Raw genomic sequence first — 19,557 nt, 5'->3', positions numbered from 1 at the left:
ACATGTATTGGACTCACGTAGTTGCGGCACAAAACAATACAAATATACTATTTCTTTGCAAAACGCCATCTTTGTGTCAATGATCAGCTTCAGTGCCCAAACGGGACAATTTTAACTTTTCCGTTTGATGTGAAATAAACGTGTGGTTTAGAAGCGTCGGAAGAAATATTGGCCGAAACGCAACGTAGAAAAATGCAAAAGAGCATGCACGTTGAAGTAAGCAGAAAAGCATGCGGTATCGATACCTATAAAAAGGCAATCGTTGTGTTAAATTTTGTCATTCGTTTGTGCTTGGAAAAGAGCCAGAAACTCATCATGCGACGACCACCAATCGAAATATCGCTTTAGGCCGCCTTGAATCTGAGTATACAGTTGCCCGACATTCATCAGAGCACCATATGTCGCCTTTTGGATCGCTTCTTGCAGACCAATCCCGTCCAAGATCGCCCGAGAAGCAACCGTCCAAGCCCAACCGCTACCTCCGAATTGCTCACATGCGTCATCGTCATGCCACAGGTGTAAAGACATCGAACGCATCCCTAGTTTGAGAAGACTCTCCGACCAAAGTGTCAGCAATCGACTGCGTGAAGTGGGAATTCGACCAATGAGAGCGGCTGTCGACTCCGTTTTGAAAGACTTCCATTGGTGCAATCGCTTGCGGTGGTGTCGTAGAGTCCTTAACTGGAACAAACTGTAGGTGCGTTTGGTTCAGTGAAATCACAATGTCATCTTTACTGACGGAGAAATTAACGTTTTGACCTTAAATGCATTCGACAGGTCCACAGATTCGGTGATGACAGCGTCATGGTATAGGGTAGTGTATCCAGCACACAAAAAACGATCTGATTTAGTGGAATCTGACTTCAAATCGGTGCATCAACATAGTCCTTGCACGCCACATGCCTCCAATTATGGACCGACAAGTGGGAGTTGTTCCAGCTTAACAAAGCTACTTCACATACAGTACGCGTCACGGTCAGCTGTTTCGCCAGTTCCAAAGTCATTGTCTTGCCCTGACCTTCCCGATCACCTGATCTAAACCCGACAGAATTCCTATGGGATGAAAGCAGCCGACGTGTACGTCAAAGTCAAAACGCGTCTGAGACACTTCCACAGCTGGTCACGGCACTGCAGGAAGAGTAGGGAAGAATTCCGCAAGAGCGACTTCGTAGACGTATGCAGTCTGTACCGAGACGGTGCCGAGAAGTAGTTGCTGCCAGTGGTGACCATGGCGTACTAAATATGTAACTTAACCAAGATATGCCGTCATCAACCTTTATGACGACGTAATCAATACACCACCTCAACCCTCTTTGTAAATTCTGGATCCGCCTCCATGCTGATCACAGAAAACTGCCGTCGTACAGCATTGATGATTTAGATTTTACAGCTGCTTCGCACAATTGTTTTTCATTGGTTTGGATGGATACGTGGACATTAGACTTTCTGCCCCGGAAATCCATGTCAGAGTATCACAGAGGTATAACCATACGAAACTAGCATTAGACAGGCACATCAACTTCAAATATATTATCCCCACTTTTCCTAGCTAATTCTTGTTCTATCAAGTAAATGGTGATGAGAACTGGATCTATTCATGTAGCACTAACTACATCCCTTTCAAGGACTACGCGCACATCACATGTGTGCAGTCGCAAGTCTGGGAAATAAGTGAAACAATCTTGGACCTCATATCACATCACCTGTATGTCAAAGTCAAATGGTAACTTCTCATTCTGCCAGCACTAAAAACGTTTCCTACCAACCTCTTAGTTGAGGAGAGAGACGGCGGTTTGTTACCACATGTACAAGGGTAATAAATTGTCAGAAAAAGACAAAGATATATAACAGAGAGGTAAAAAGAACAGCAACGAGGGTGCCGGCACAGGTAAGGGACCTAATTTACGAGGAAAGACTAGGCAAGAGAAAGACAAAACTACGTCTCACGAACCTTAGATACAAAAGGTTGATAGGCGACACGATGCATGAAATGAAAGATATACAAGAGTCGTGAGCATATTCCAAACGATGAAGTAAAGTTCAACAGGATAGCACAGCTACAAAATAGAACTGAAGCAATGGAAAACATATCTGAGGCTTAACTTCTCACATTTCGCGCACCAAGGATGTGAACAAACCATCAACTGCTTCAAGGGAAGGCTGGAGAAGCATTGGATGAGCTACGGGTACAAACTGGACTTCTCACATATCGCCATAACAGTTCCGATCCGCTACCATGACAACGTCAGGACATCAAGGATGAGAGCCAGGATCAGCTAGAGGCAGAATTGCCTACCTGCTAAAGCTGAAGGGGATATGCATGGATATCCACGAATGTATCTGTGTTTAAATGGTTTTAGTTTTCATACACATAGGATTAATTTGCATATGTGGTCATATCACAAAAAGCGCTGGCAGCATTGATATTTTGTATTGAGTTCATCATAAACTTACGTAGGGAGGAAAAACACATGCAAGATGTTTCAGGATTTTATTAATAAAATGTATACCACACAGACACGGTGTTTGTGGGTTTGTGGGAATATTTTCAAAATAATCATGTTTGTTTTGGGGCTGTATGGGTGGGGTTATAAACAATCCCTGTGCAAATGTCTGTAGATTTTTGTACGTCAGTTTTCTTCTTTCACGAATGCACATCATCACTACGTACTAAGACATCGCGTCACGGCGACAACTACAACTAAAGTTAACGCGAGGCCAGAATCAGGGCCTTTCTTCCTTGCTTTGGAAGCGGTGTGGTAGACTGTTATTAAAGCGTCTGTTTGCAACGCTGAAGATCCAGGATTATATTCCCAATGTGAAGCCCATTTACTGTGTGCCCTGTAGTGATACTGCTGGAATATTGGTAGCTGTGCCCACGCGTAAAACAATACTCAATCACTCCTTGCTCATCTGTGAGCACTGCGTTAGCTGCTCCATTGGCAATTAGATTCCTTTCTGTGAATATGTGTCCTCAAAATCTCTCTCCCTCTCTCCGAATGTGACTCTTCAAAATCTGTCTTTCTCTGAATATGATTCTTTAAAATATCTGTCTTTCTGAATATAATTATTCAAAATCTCGATGTCTCTCTGAAAATAATGGTTCAAAGCCCTCTTTCTCTGAATATAATTCTTCAAAATCTGTCCGTATGTAATTCTTCAAAATCTCTCTTTCCTTGAATATAATTTGTCAAAATAAATTCTGAACATAATTCTTCAAAATTTCTTTCTCTATTCCTCCGAATTTTCACGGGAATATTGTGATTGATGATTAGGCCACAACATCTCGTTTTGAGCAGTCGTGAAAATTGTTTGAAGCCTACAGAACATGTCATAATTAATTAACGAATGGTGACAAATAGAGTAATCGTTGCTTGTTGTCGTATTTAAGCCACACAGACTGACATGTTACAACTGAAGATTTCACAGTTCGACATCCACTCCCAGTGAATCCAAGAAAAAAACGGTATTTGTTGCACTAACTTCCAGTTGTCGGTAAAGCAGTGTCTAGCCTCGGAGAGTGTGCCTCTTCGCTAATTGATTTGTTGAAAAGACTTGAAAGCAAAGCTCAACGATTTCAATTGTGTCTTTTTTAGGCCGCTCACATGAGTTTGCTTATAAATAAAATACGCATTTTATGATCATATGTTACGGTGATAAATATTCACTGCGGGGTCATATTTTCTTCATCTCCAAAATGGCGTCCATCGTCTCCGACGGGAAAAATGTTGGCGATGCTTTGGCCCTACATGAAATGTTCCGCATTGTCGGAGATCAGCTTACACCAGACGACATTAAAGCTTTAACATTCATCTACGGAGGTCTCTACCATGCGAACGATTTCTTTCTCCAAGCCAAAGATGGCTATAGTTTTCTCTTGAGCTTGGAGAGGTTGGGCAGAATCGACGAATCGAATTTCAAGCATATTTTAGAACTTTTGCGAATATTAACCAGACAGGATCTCGTTCAGCACTTGTCACTCAGGAGGAGAAAGACTGGTATGGAACATCACAGCTTCTGACCAATTTTACCATTTAAGAGGCCGTTATTTTCGTTGTTACGCCTTGGCCCGTGTTTACTTCTGAACATTCAAAAGTAAACAATTTGATACGCATTTGTTCGTTTATTTGTGACATCCGCTCATGTTACACCAACGAAAGTTAGGACACTATTGTCACTGATAAATAAATAGCCTATTTGACTTTTTCATTCTTAAATTATATTTTAACCATTCAACATCATAATGTAACCTTAATTGTACTTAATTGTTATTGTCAACCCCTGGCAGTAGCGCTTGAGAACCTTAGTTCAAAACATGTTTAGGTACTCTGTTCATTAAACATGCAGATGTTCAGAAGCAACTGAAATGACTAAAGAATTTTGGGTGTTTTATGCTGTTGGTTTCTAATAACATCCAGGTCACCACAACACATCTTCTGTCTAAAATATCATTGCATATAGTTTAGAGTGAGTTCAATTTCATGTCATAGTAGCAGGGATTGACTTGGGCCACGATATCACAATTTTCTCGCACCAGTTGCTTTAAAATCACACTCAAATCTACCTGCAGCGATTTAAAATCGCATCCTGCTCACCTGTATGATACTGACCAGTCAGTAGTTGCATAAAAATGATTTATACTTTTAGGCACCTAACTAACATATGATTCATTTATCAAATCTATCACTCTTCATAATGCCTGTCAACACTTATTACATTTCAGATGGCCATATTTTATCGACAAGATTAGAATTGTAAACTATTTTCCGCATTGTTATTGAAAAAACATTATTCTCACACACACGCTTTGGCAACTGGTCCATATCCGAGTTCTCAGTGAGCAAATCAACAATGCGTAGAGGATATAATGAAACAGATCACATAAACTGAAGAATAAAATCAACAACAGTACTCATAAAAGTTGTCTAACAAACATTATAACTTACTATTTCAATCTTGATTGCGCGACCATGTCATGTCATTCTTTTTCATTTGTGGGGGGTAGGGGGAAACAGTATCCATTGCTGTTATCTGATTGCCTGACTTAGGTCACTTGTCTGATTTTGACCAATCACGATCCTTACTGTAGACTGAGGCTAAAAAGCGTCATTAGAAACCAATGTTTATCCAATAAAACCGCTTCTTACAACTGAAAATACTCTTGGCAAGGATAGTCATTTTGTTGATGTTCAGAGCCACCAAATGAATCGCCTCACATGTTATTCATTATCAGACAAAGATTTTAAAACGGAGGGTTTGTCACGCTGTTGTATCAAGTTACCAAGCGAATTGCCACTGATATTGGGAAATACACAACCATACATAATACTTCAGAAATTTTTCTAGAATAATTTTCTGATCGTGTATAAATGAACATATGAAAGAAAAAGTGAAGGGGATGTCATGACTTGTTACAAATAGAAGAAAAAACGCACCAGGTTTTTCTTCCTCCGTGGTTCATCGAGACATAAATGTCTATGCCTGCATTTTCATTAAAAATTAAGTTATATAAGTTGTTGTCGTATTATGTGAAAAATATGAAAAAAATAACTTTCATATTTATAAACAGTAAGATTAGTCCTTTCAAGTGGTGTATGATATGCAGTAGCAATAATGATTTATAAGTTGATATTTCCTCTTGATAAACAGAAACTTCATCTATGACCTCAGAGTTGATAGTTGGCAGTATATGCCTCTGGTTGACTTGTGTTAAAAGAGTTAAGTCGTTGACCTTAATGACAACCAGAATGCAGACACCAATGGTGATGCTAGTAGATCTACAGACTTCAGAATTCATTGCTTGATTGCTTGACAATGTCTTATTTGTCTTGTACTCTTTTTCTTCTTAACGATCATGAACAGTTAAATCTCATACGATTTGAAAAAATCTCATGCTTTTGATCCCATGTGAGATTTTATCTCACATGTTTTCTGAGCCAGGTTTATCCGTGTAGTAGATGTGATATTGACCATGATGAAGATTTTACGCCACACTCAGCACTATCCCAGCTATGGCAACCGTCTGTAAATAACTGAGTTTTTGGACCATACAGTCCAGTGATGAACAGCATGAGCATCTATGTACACAATTGGGATAGATGCAGCTTAGAATGCAAACAATCCCTTAATGACATGACATCATATCATATTTACGAAGATTGATGCCAGTGCTGTTGTTTCGTGGATTGCCTGTGAAGACTTGAGCATTTACAGGCATATAGCTGGAATATTCCTGAGTTCTTGGTTAAACGGCAAACAGCATTGTCAACAATTGGCTCCTGATCCTCTGACAAATCTTGCAGATTCGCCAATGGTTAGGTTGAAGTCTGCAACCTACCAGACCCAGTGTCTGATTGTATATTTCACAATAACTCTAACTCAAGTTGTCATATGTGATAGAACACACTTGCCTGCTGTTTATAAATGGGGTCCTCCATTTCAGTTTCAATAGCAGTGTGTCGTTTGTTGTTGACAGTTGAGCCAGACCCTGTAGATGAATACCTGGAAAACAGCACGTCCAGAGTCCCATCCTCCCGGAAGCGTGTGGGTTGTTCTTCATGTCTAACAGTCTCCAGACACACAGACCAGTCTGAGGCATCAGCTGCTGCAGTCAAGAGGAGGAAGACAAGGACTAGCATCAGGAAGTGTGAAAGGGTGGAGCCGCCATGTGCCTCCTCACAGGAGGTGGAGCAGAGGCCAGCAGAAGATGAGGAAGAGATAAAGAAAAAAGTAACCTGTGGTGAGTAGGCAGTTAATGCAGACTCAGTAGATGACTCATGTTGCATCAGTAGACTTGTGATGATGCAAAGCCATTTAAGAAGTTGTCAAATGCAACATGTGCTATATTTAGGGTTATACTTTCTTAATGAAGTACAGATTTTGGTACTTTTTGTCGAGTTGAGTGCTATTCGGGCGATTAGGTGCCTGTCTCTGAGGGTGTTGGTTAGAATCTTGGATGGGATGCAACCCAACAAAAATACTAGGATCTGTGCTGTACCAAGAAAGTGTAATCCTAATTCTACCATGACTCAAGAAAATACTGGATTCTGATTGGTTGTTCAGAAAAATCAACACTTCTGGATTGACACCATCTGATTTTAGGCAGTTTCACAGCGCATTAACAAGTCTTATTGTGAGAACTACTTCCATTTGACCATGGTCATAACAACAACAACTCCATGGATTTTGACGCTGACTCGGGAATTTGCCACATAGATCTATGTAGTTTGAAATTTGGGATTGAACATGTGTCTGATTTCAGGGCGCTTCACTACGCATGTATATACAAGATTGACCACCAACACGACTGATATCAACACAACAGACATGATGGAAATGCTGATCAAAAACATTTATTCAAACTCAGAAAATACAATTATGATATTTCCTCCACAATTCTATGGGAATTTCACTATCATATTACCCTCTATTATAAAAACACTCAATTACAATACATATCCCCTGACATAAACAATACCTAACACATTAATCAGAATGCCTTGCCAAAATACACCCCTATCTATTCAAAATTGTGCAGCAAAACGTTAGTAAACATTTAGCTCCCTGGAATATGGTATATTTGTTTCCATTTATAATGGGAAATTTGCAAGATAACGGTTCTGCCAAAACGCCAAATTTATGCTACTCATACTCCCATCATGTCACAATAATATCTATATGTAAAAAATTGAACCACCAGAGTCCTGCTCTACCATCATCCCCGCAAGGCAGTCTTTCTAATGTTCATACACTTTGAGAAAAGCTTGGCCTCAATACATCCATGATGAAATCAAAGTTTCCAGGAATCCCAAGTTAGCCATATGTACACACATTTTGACAAAATGGCACTGTCACTCTTTCGCCACATGCCGGGGTGGAGGCAAGTACATGAAAGCTCAATCGATTGCCAAGCGTAAAAATCAACAGTTTTTGCTGAGATACAGATTGTAGGTCTATCACAAAAGAATCTATTCTTCGATTCTGGAGGGTTCTGATTCGACATCCAATCCATTTTTTTCCACTTTCACGTCAAATTGAAACTTTAAAATGTAAACACTGTCTCGTCCACCATTTCAAACTGTTGCGTAACTCTACTTCCATGAAAATAAGTAGGTCAGACGATTCCATTATTGTCTAACCAAGGGGGTAGAGTATTACGGCAAACAAAACAATAGGCTGGTTTCAGTCGTGTAGAGTTGGGATGATAAAAACAAGCTCTTTGGCATTACATCATTGCTTTGAATAAACTGTTGTTTGTTTTCCGTAGACAGAATATTTTTAATGTTGGAATGTATAAAAAATATGAAAGGCACCAACCACTCCCTTCACAGACAAGCTTAAATCGCCTCTCATCCCCTGCCGGATCACGCAGAGGAAGTTCGATTTTAAATGGGTCATGGTAGAATGGAGATAAACCTACTGTGTTTGAAAATCAGAGACATGCTGTACTGAATTGATGGCGACGAAATATTACAATTGAAACCTCGCGCTGCTGCGCGTTCGGTTCCAATTGAAATTTAGTCGCCATCAATTCAGTACAGCATGTCTCTGATTTTCAAACACAGTAGGCCAACGGATTGCACTTTTGATTTGCAATTATACGCTCATAATTTTGTTTGTTTGTATTTTCTTAACTAGCAGTGCATTTAACAGATCATGAAAAAATGATAACTGTTTTAATTATGTGTGATTTTTTGGTTGCATGTGACCTTTAAAGTAAATTAGGCCTAACCACAGTTCCAGTGGAAAGGAGCTGATAAACTTGCACATAGGACTTTACTGAAGAGAGATTAGTACAGAAATGAGCAATGCAGATTTTTTCAAAGCCCAGAGCGGCGTATTTGGAAGAGACAGTTTTATGCAAATTGTGTGCGATGATATTGTATTACAAAGGGCACGTTTTAGACTTATCTTCATTATATAGGATAGCTGTCGTAAAAATAATAACTTTCATGCTGAAACTATTAAGGATGTAGCCACCATACAGTCTCACTATCACTGTCAAAAAGAAACAGACAGGTGGGGTTGTCTCAAAAGCAAAACCAGGACGGCTGAAGCAGACCTTCTGGTGGGGTCAGGCTAGGTGATAGAAATATTGGTTAAGATATGATAATCCCATTGGGGAACTGAAGTAGTGAAGTGCATGTCCTAACGTACGTAACAATATCCAGTCCTGTCGATTTTCATGCAGTATGCCACCTATATATTTAGAGACATTTAACATGATGCTTTTATGGGTATCAGGTATCATACTCTTTGACATATCTTAACATAAACTTCATGAAAGAAAGACACCTAAGATATTAATAAGTAAAAGAGACATATTCAACACATGTGAAAAAGCACAAAATATCTTTGAGATGACCCCTTGCACTTACACTTTTGCCACAACACATTTTTAGGTGGATCTGATGGAGGTCTGGATGGAACTTCACCAGCGAGACAATCCATCACTTTCGTGTGAAATTCATAGAGGACTCTCTTACTGGCTGCTCTTGAATATGATCTGTGATGAAAAATCAATGATTGTCCTGACAACTTTTTCCAAGAATTTTGTGTTTTGTCTCAAAATGTTTATCAGAGTATGAGATTTGCATTTGTTCCAAGTGTGACTTTCTAAAAAGAATTGAAAGGGATAAGAGACATTGAAATCATATGGATTTATCTATGGGGTTTGTTAATCATACTTCCTAGAATAAAATATTTTTGAGAATTTCAATCCCCCGGAATGAAAATGTTGAAAGATATTTAGTATATGGTAGAGAAATATAGGCATGTTTTTTTTTGTAGTCATTGCAGTATGTATTCAGTTTAACTCTTTTTCATTTTCATTGCACTCTGCAACCAAGGTGATTCAGTTTCCATAGTGTTTTTAGAAGATAACCCTGTTTTCCACATTTACATAATTTTTAACAGCCGTAACAGTGCTTACAGGACAAGAAGATAAAGTGCACTATCTAAAATACACTGTCAAGACAGGTTTTCACTTTGTATCTGTGGAATATTAGATGTCAGGGTGGTCTGAATGTCATTTGAAATCTGAGGTAGCCTGGTGGTTTAAGCATTTTCTCACCATGGAGAAGATCGGGTTTGATTCCTTTCAAGGGTACAAGACATTTTCTGGTATTGAAGCCATGATATTCAGGGTTTTCCCTGGCATTTTGCAACAGCTGGACATTGTGACCGGCTAGTATTTCAAATATTGGCCATTTGTAAATTTTACTTGTCAAGTAATAATACTTTTCATTATGTGCAAGATCTTGCACATAATGAACCATTACACTTTGATGGCCGTGTATGAGAAAACCAGGTTTTGTTGGTAGAATCATAGAGCCCCTCTTTCAAGGGAATTCTTAATTGGTTAAATATGTTTACTTTCTCCACCCCCCAGGGCTGTTCTTCTGTTTTGCTGCAGAGTCACATGACTTGGAGGCTGTTGTGTATGGATGAAGGAGGTTCTGCAGTGTTTGTATAGTACTTGGATGGGTGACCACCAAGGAAGACCACCTCCAGACCCTGCTGAATGTGTGTCATCATGGCAATGGTAGGGATCAGTATTCTTCTGTATATGTCCAGTGGCTTGTCCAGCTGCTCTTGAAGACTGCATGCCATAGGAGATATAAGTTGACTCAGCATTGGACACAGCTGGCCCAGTCTTGCAGACTTGCATTCCTTTAGGATTTGAGCTACACTAATGGTAGGTTTGCCCCAGTTATGTTTGTGTGCACCAAACATGTGTTATGGGTTTTACCAGTGGTGCAGTTCTAAGCAGCATTGAACCCAGCTAACTCACTCACTCACTGCAGACATAACAACATGGCTAACTGACTATTCCTTCTATCCCAGATATCCGTCTCCGTGTCCGAGCAGAATACTGCCAACATGAGAATGCCTTAGATGGGAATGTGTTTTCAAATAAACCTGAGCTTATCGAGAGACAGTTTGAAAAGTTTGCTCAGGCCAACACAATACTGAAATCCCGAGACTTGGGATCAATCATTTGTGACATTAAGTTCTCTGAACTGACGTACCTGGATGCGTTCTGGAGGGACTACATCAACGGCTCCTTGTTGGAGGCACTCAAGGGAGTCTTCATCACAGGTGGGTTGTCAGGCTTTATTTTGTTGCTAGGAAACAGCTGCTCAGAAGGTCTTTGTTTTTGCTTGTTTAAATTTTGTGCTGTCAACTAAATAGATCCTAAGAGCAACAACTTGCTAATGCCCTCATTGGTTCTTTGCTTATATATATTGTAAGATTTCAAATTGTTGTCTCCTTTGCCATAAGAGGTGGATGAATATTGGTACTGTTTTTTTAAAACTTAGCATCCAAACTTACAACAGGAAATCACCAAGTGTGTAGTTAATGGGGCTGCAACGAATACTCTAAGAGGTGTATCTCAATATCTCCAGGGTGTATGTATCAATGAATCTCCAGTATACCCTTTATGCAGCTAGGGTCGTCATGATAATTTTATTACCTCTCTTTGCTGGCTCAGCATTCTCACATTAGCCATTCAGCTAAGCCACCGTTACAACAGAGCTTGCCAGTGTCAACAACTAGCTATGAATCTTTGTTCGCAGTGCGACTCAGATTTGAGGGAAATCATGCAACGACTTGATAGGTTTTAGAGCACCTCTGCATAGTTTGTGTTGCCAACTTTAGTCGGTTAGATAATTTAAAAGCAAAAGTGAGTTGTTATTTGTACATTAAACTTCCCAGCATAGACACCTGATTGGACAAAAAGCCAGCTAAAAGGTAATAAAGGTAATAAAATCATCAAGCTGAGCTGTAGATGCCTCTAGGGTAAAGTGGAGACTTAACGGAACATATACCCTAAAGATATCAACGTTGACATACTACTGAATAAGAAAATTTATTCATGAACACTAATGCTATTATGCAATTGCTAAAGTTGAAACATTAATCGGATATTTTTTTATTACAAAGGGGAATGCGTCATAAACCAGTGTTCTCTCAAGAGAGGGTTTTGGAGTATTTTGACTCATCAAATTCAGTGAGGACCCCCTCTATTTTACATCTGCAAATTTATTTAACATTGGACTCAATTTGGAGGGGGGTTCAGAAACATCATTTTAATCAAGTTGGACCCACTTAAAATTTCACCCAAATCTAACACTGATAAACAATGCCAATTCTAATTTAATGACTGTGCAGTGAGGGGCCCTTTTCAAAATGACACAGGGCAATGGAGAAGCCCATTGGTTAAAGAGTTTGTCACACCAAAACCTGGGTTCAATCCCCACATGCGTACAATATGAGAAGCCGGGTTTCTGGTGTTGCCAGCCATGATTTTGCAGGAATATTGCTTATTGTGACATAAAGCTAAACTCTGTCAAAGTAACACAAGTCACAGTATTGTGTGGCGTTGATATATGTGTATTTCATTTTGTGTATCTCACTGAAATTTGTAAATATTCTATTCTAGTGACCATGAATAATTAATTAACTCTTTTTCAGAAGAAGTCCTCCTTGGGGTACATATATAGCATTAAAATGTCCATTTAAAAATGCCTACGACAGTTGTAACAATATTGAATAAATATTTTACAAAACAAAAACTCGTTTTTGTCTTGTGAGACCACCCCTACAGGGCCCCCACCCGGGCCCCTAACAGCCAAGAGCAGGTAACTCTCGCCGTGTACCTCATACCTCACTTTTCATGCTGTCGTCATTGAGGACAGTCGTCTATCAGCAAGCTCTCATATGTAGAGCCAGAACCTACGAATTGAAGAGAAATGAGTGAGAAAGCTACGAAAACCGTATGTATGGTTCCTCTTTAACGCACGGGCGATATTAGGAATGCATATTTCACTCTTTTTCATTCATGAAATGTTGTAACTTTCCGTGGCTACCGATGGCGGGCGGCACGTACCTGGTGGTTATTTCTTCTGCCTATTTGTATGGTTTTTTACCTTTCTTTTCCATGGTAAAGAAATCCTTATATGCTATTGTATGTTTTCAAAAATAGCTTTATTATTATTTAACGGTTAAATATCACCAGTGCATATTATTGTTTCTGTTAAATACTCATGTGTTTGTTGGATTAACGGGCCTTGCTATTAATCATAGCGCGGTTCGGTTTTTTCCAGTTCAAGGGGTGTGCTACTTGTAACGCAAAACTCCCCCCGAGGGATAAGCATATTCTGTGCCTGCGTTGCTTGGCGGAGGAAGCTCACGACGAGCAAGGATGCACCATGTGTCAAAACTTTTCCCCCAGGGCTCAAAAATCCCATCATGCAGACTTGATCTTTTATAGATCTTTGATCCAGGCGGGGGGGGATATTTGGGCGCAGGAGCCACCTTCGAAAAAAGCCAAAAAAGATATTAAGAAGGCGTCTTCGGCTTCAGTCTCGAAGGGGGGGATACGGCAAAACCAGCGAAGGGGATTTACTTTCGTCTTTGTTACAGCAGCAAATGGCGTTGGTGCATACCCTGATTTCGGACGCGATGTCCGGTCTCCGCCAGGAGATCGGCGTTCGTCCGGAGTCGGGTGTGTATCCGGCTTCGGCTTCCATGGGACTCCCCAGCCACGCCTCTGGCGCCGGTGTGGGGACTTCCATTAGGGGTGCGCAGGAACCGACTTTAGAGTCTGTTGCCAGCCACTCTGAGGTTGCCAGTGTTGGTCATGGGACCATGCCTATGTTGGGACTCAGTCTCGGGTGTCGGGTCTATGGCATCGGGCCACTCGGCTCTGCTCGGGCCTCTCTCTCTTTCGGATGTTCCCTCGACCGATCCCCCGAAGCTATCCTTAGATGACAGATCTGAGGTGTCACTCTTGGGGGATCGCGCCGAGGAGATCATGGAGGAGGGGGAGGACCGGGGTGGGCCGAGTGAGTTTTCGTTTTCGCTCGGCGCCCTGCTGAGGCTGGTACGGGAGCGTATAGCTTCTGTCCTGCCGCAGGTCGTGGTTGCTTCGGCGACACCTGACCCCGAGGAATTCCGACTGCCGGGTGAGGCTTTTGCCCCAGCCAAGGTGGTGGAGTCTCGGTTGCGCATCCTCCCTTCTATATTGTCAGAAGTGATTAACCCTCTTTTAACAGGAGCGAGGTCACGCTTCGATTTGCCAGAGCTAGACCGACGTTACCTTATGGGTGATCTTAATTTGTATAACCCTCCAGTTGTCGACGACTGTATCTATGCATCGGTCGCCCTGGGGGGTTCCTCTGGCAGCTCCTTAGCTTCGGCTAAGCAAGGACGCCGCCTGCCTCCGTTCACCTCTAACGTTACTGCCTTCAAATCGGCTTATAGGTCGTTTGAGGAGCAGTACCGAAATGCAGCTCAATGCCTTAAAGTCACAATACACGCTGCATATACTTCGGTATTGCAGCGTCGGCTTGTTGACGGCGGCGGTGTTGAGGAGGAGTGTGTTTCCCCTACGCTCGCTCAACAGCTTACGGAGGTGCATCTGGCGCGGGACTCGATCAGGTCCTCGGCGTGCCAGATGATGTCTGCAGTTATGGGCCTCCGTAGACTGTGGCTGTCCGTGGCACGGTATTCGCCGGCCACTCAACAAGCGCTACTTTCACTGCCATTCCGGATGGGATCTACTCTCTTCCCGGGAGCGGCATCAGTAGTCCGGGAGGCCGCGGAGGCTGTGTCTACATTCAAGGAGTCTAAACCCTTGTTAGAACAGCCTCGCACTTCTCGTGCGCGTCCCCCGGTGCTTTCCTCCGCTTATCTTTCGGCTCCGGCCAAGGACTCTGCTAAGTGGGCACAGCCCTTGCAGGCGCGTAAGGGTAAGGGTAGGGGCAAGGGCAAGGCTGCGGCGCCCCAGCATCCTTTTCCGAGGAAAGGGAAGTCGGCCCCGGCTTCCCAGTAAGTCATCCTCCGGAGCCCTTGCAAGTGAACCCGAATCAAGCAGTCGGAGCACTGCCGACGTCGGGCATTCATTGCCTTCTGCCAAACCTTCCTGTGGGTGGCCGCCTTTCCCACTTCCTGTCGGATTGGGAAAAGGTAACCTCCAACCCCTGGGTCCTATCCACACTCAGGGACGGCCACTTACCACTATGGAAGAGAGAACCGCCTCCCTTTTCCGGAATTCAGCTCACTCCTGTGCCGGTAGTTCCGGAGAAAGCCGAGGTTCTCCGCGCCGAGGTTCAGTCTTTACTGGACAAGGCGGCCATCGAGGTGGTTCCAGGGGGCCAGGAACAAGAGGGATTTTACTCCACTTATTTCCTTGTCACCAAAAAGGACGGAGGGTTCAGACCAATTCTCAATCTCAAACGGCTGAACACTATGCTGCAGGTACCGTCATTCAAGATGGAGACACTACGGTCAGTGATCTCATCTGTAGAAAGAGGCGACTGGCTTACGTCCATCGACCTCAAGGATGCGTACCTGCATGTTCCGATGCATCCCGAGTTCAGGAAGTACCTGCGGTTCTCCTTTGACGGGGTATGCTATCAGTTTCGGGTGCTTCCCTTCGGCATCGCTACAGCTCCGAGGGTATTCACCAAGCTTATGTTAATCCCAGCGCAAGTGGCCAGGTCACAGGGCAGGTGTTGTCACCCGTACCTGGACGATTGGCTTATACGAGCACTTGCCGCTCACTTGAGTCAAGACGCAACATTCGCCATAATGTGTATTCTCACCAGGTTGGGCTGGATTATCAATCTCAAGAAGTCGGACCTAGTTCCTACACAGGATCTGATCTTCTTAGGGCGCACGGTTCGACACAGCGAGAGGCATAGTCTCCCTGTCGCCGGATCGGATCTCCAAAGTTCAGAGATTTGTTATGCAATTCCTCGAGTCCCCCTCGGCTTTGGCTCGGGTTTGGCTCCAGTTGCTAGGCAACATGGCAGCGACGTTGTTTGGGCGCGGTTGAGGATGCGACCCATTCAGTACGCCTTGGCGCGAATGTGGTCCCACGGCAGGAGTTACGAGATGATTCTCCTCACTCCGGAGTGGCTCCTTCCTCATTTACGGTGGTGGACAGTGGTAGGGAATCTATCCAGGGGGTTACGTCTGGACGCTCCCTCACCAACCCTTTCAATTCAGACGGACGCTTCCCTCACAGGGTGGGGTGGCGTGCTGGGCGCTTGTTCAGTTTCGGGCCTGTGGTTACGGCACGAAACGCGCCTGCACATCAATGTGCTTGAATTGAGAGCTGTCCGGCTAGTGTTCCAACACTTTCGGGAGACGGTTCGAGGCTGTGTGGTACGTCTAGAGATGGACAACCAGACGGCAATGACCTATATCCTGAAACAGGGCGGTACGGTTTCCCCGTCCCTCCTAGAGGAGGCGTGGCACTTTCTACAGTGGTGTGACCGGTTCAATGTTCGGGTGTGTCCCGTGTATCTCCCCGGGGTGGACAATGTTCGAGCAGACGCGCTCTCTCGACGTGTCCTAGCTCCTCACGAGTGGATGTTGCATCGGGAGATATTCGGGATTATCTCCCGGTTGTTCGGATCGTTCCAGGTGGATCTGTTTGCCTCTGGGCGAATGAACCAGATTCCGGTGTTTTGTTCTCGGATACCGGATCCGAGAGCCATCGCTCAGGACGCTTTCCAGCTCGATTGGACGGACAGGGTATTGTGGGCGTTCCCACCTCTGCCGCTGATTCCCAGGGTCCTCTCGCAGCTTCCCACCCAACCAGCTCGACTGTTAGTGCTTCTTGCTCCTCTTTGGTCGTCTCAAAGCTGGTTTCCGGTAATGATGAGGTTTCTGGCATTGCCTCCTGTCCTTTTACCCTTTCGACCGGACTTACTATCCCAGAACAGAGCGCCGCACCCGAATCCCAGGATTCAGTGGGTGGCCTGGCCACTGTCAGGAATCGCCTCCAAGCGAGCGGAATTTCTGCACCAGTTGCAGACACAATTCTGGCTTCGCGGAGGGATTCGACAAACGTTCAATATGAGGATAGATTATGCGCGCTGGTGTGTCAACAGGGGGATTCTTGATCCCTTTTCTTCAACTCTAGTTGAAGTACTGGAATTTTTGCAGTCCCGGTTAGAGTCAGGCCTAGCCGCCTCTACTATCCGGGGCTATTCCACGGCCATTTTGGCATTCCATATTCCTGTTGACGGTGCTCTCTTGGGGCAGCACCCTCTTGTTCAGCGTTTTTTAGCGGGTGTGGATAGGATCCGTCCGACTGTCCGGCGGATTAGTCCCCCGTGGGACTTGTCAGTCGTTCTTGACTGGTTGTCCGGTCCTCTTTTTCACGAGCTATCGTCTCTTTCTCTCCGGCTGTTAACGTGGAAGGCTGCCTTTCTTGTTGCGGTAACATCTGGCAGGTGGGTAGGTGACATTCATGCAATGTCAGCGGATCCTGCTTTGACTGTCTTTCACAAAGACAGGGTCAGTATTAGACCGCCGGATTCTTACCGTCCTAAGATCGCAGGCGCTTTTCATGTTACAGCGCCTATCGAGCTCCCTAAGCTCATGCAGCCTCCCTCGCCCGGTACCTCTCTGCGACGTGCTCACGTCTTAGATGTCCGCAAGACCCTTAGGGCTTATATCAAACGAACTGCTGATATCCGAAAAGATAACCAGTTGTTTTGTTGTCTTTCGGCCCTATGTTGCCACGCCCCAGCCTGATTGACATCAGCGGCTTGGTGATTGGGTAAGTGTATTTCTCTATCTCTCGCAGCTTCGGCAGTGTATGAGAGTGTGTGGAGGGTACACATCAGCAGACAGTATGTCGCTCCCGACTCACGTTCGTTGGGAGTCTGTCTTATGCTATATATGTACCCCAAGGAGGACTTCTTCTGAAAAAGAATTATACAAACCTGTAGAGGTTATGAATTCTTTGAAGAATGTCCTCCTTGGGGTACGGCCACCCGCCTCCCCACATTCTGTCTGACAATCTCAGCATGAAAAGTGAGGTATGAGGTACACGGCGAGAGTTACCTGCTCTTGGCTGTTAGGGGCCCGGGTGGGGGCCCTGTAGGGGTGGTCTCACAAGACAAAAACGAGTTTTTGTTTTGTAAAATATTTATTCAATATTGTTACAACTGTCGTAGGCATTTTTAAATGGACATTTTAATGCTATATATGTACCCCAAGGAGGACATTCTTCAAAGAATTCATAACCTCTGCAGGTTTGTATAAATTCATGAAGGAATACGGTTCAATTCATGAATATTCAAGTGAATCATAACGTGACTAGTACTTCTAATTGTAATTGTAGCATAATGAGTATGCACAAGTGCATGGATACAGGTACATTATAAATATCGATTGTCATTATTCTTATTGTCTGAAGTTTTGGTTGTCTTATTGGTGATCATGTGTTGATTGTCCTGTTGTTTTAGAGTCCCTGAAGCAGGCGGTGGGTCATGAGGCTATTAAGCTGCTGGTTAACGTGGATGAGGACGACTATGAGGCTGGACGTCTGAAACTCTTGCAGAATCTGTCAGAATAGGGAGTACTCCACTAACACATCTTTGTGGACTGGAGGACGCCTCACTCTCACCTTGTCAGCTCATATTTACATCATTGGAATGTTTGTTTGAAACTTGTTACCATGTTTAACTTACTTTCAGGGTTGAACTAAGTGTGGTTTGAGTGTTCAAATGAGTGCGAATTGAAAAGTTCAGTCTTGAATTAAGTTAAGATTACATGTTAAACTTAGGTTCGATGGAGCGTTAAGGAATACTTAGAAGGGTCCCAAACGCCTCTCACATACAAATTTGGCTTTAAAGTCCTCAAAAATACTTTCCTATTCAGTTCCTGAGTTATGGCAGTGTCATGTTTATCATAAACCTTATTCATGGTCATTTGTATTTATGTATGGATTTCAAAATGTCTTTGTCATCGTGTTAAAATCGAAGAATTTTTTGATTATTTTTGGTCAAAACACTCCAGGTATAAAGTTGAAGGACCATCTTGCAGCCGTACATGTTTTATACTAGTGATAGTAGAGGGCTTCTTTCACAAGGATTTTGTCAGAGAAACTCTCGGCCTTCGTGCAACTTTGTTATGTTTTCTTGTTACACGGGTTGTACGGGATGAAGAGATCAGGGGGTACATCATTATCATGATTATGTTATATGTAAAATTGTACTTTATTGGTTCAAGTTGTTGAGGTAAACAAAAGTCATTTGAAATATATGTTCATTTTTGGTTGTCCTGTAGCTGGAGACAGACAGGTACAGAAGTGCTGTGTATGTGCCATGCTGTTTTTTTGTGGATGACCTTATCACCTTGGCAACAGATTTGTTGCGGTCCTGTTTAATCTGATTGAAATCTGCCCTTTACTCTGTTTGATACCTTTCTGTTTGAAGATACACAGACAGTCATGAGAGGCTGTACAGGTGATGCTCTAATATGCCAGTAGGTGTGGTCAGTATCTGTGTATAGTGCAGGCAAACCTACAATAGTCTATGGTTATAACACACTGATGGGTATCATGCACAGTGTTTTCAGTCCCAGTCTCTTTCTGGATGTTTAGTTGAAATACTTATAATGATTAGAACTAGTCAGTATATTGAAGTACAGTTATAATGGATCAGTATATTGAAGTACAGCTATAACTAATCAGTATATTGAAGTACAGTTATAACTAATCAGTATGTTGAAGACAGTTATAACTAATCA

At 43.0% G+C, this 19,557-nt stretch overlaps 1 protein-coding gene across 1 annotated transcript; it reads left to right on the top strand.

Annotated features, from left to right (window-relative positions):
* Nucleotides 1-3,693: 3,693 nt before the first annotated feature.
* LOC137289854 (death effector domain-containing protein-like) lies at nt 3,694-18,453 on the top strand. Its single transcript, XM_067820881.1, has 4 exons — nt 3,694-3,998; nt 6,476-6,739; nt 10,846-11,100; nt 18,273-18,453. The coding sequence occupies exons 1-4, from the start codon at nt 3,698-3,700 to the stop codon at nt 18,380-18,382; spliced, it is 930 nt and encodes a 309-aa protein (XP_067676982.1). The 5' UTR covers nt 3,694-3,697; the 3' UTR covers nt 18,383-18,453.
* The last annotated feature ends 1,104 nt before the right edge of the window (nt 18,454-19,557 follow it).

The sequence above is a fragment of the Haliotis asinina genome, chromosome 1, assembly GCF_037392515.1.
Source record: "Haliotis asinina isolate JCU_RB_2024 chromosome 1, JCU_Hal_asi_v2, whole genome shotgun sequence".
NCBI classification, from domain to species: Eukaryota; Metazoa; Mollusca; class Gastropoda; order Lepetellida; family Haliotidae; genus Haliotis; species Haliotis asinina.
The sequence above is the reverse complement of the archived record's forward strand: the minus strand, read 5'-3'. Positions and strand labels throughout refer to the sequence as shown.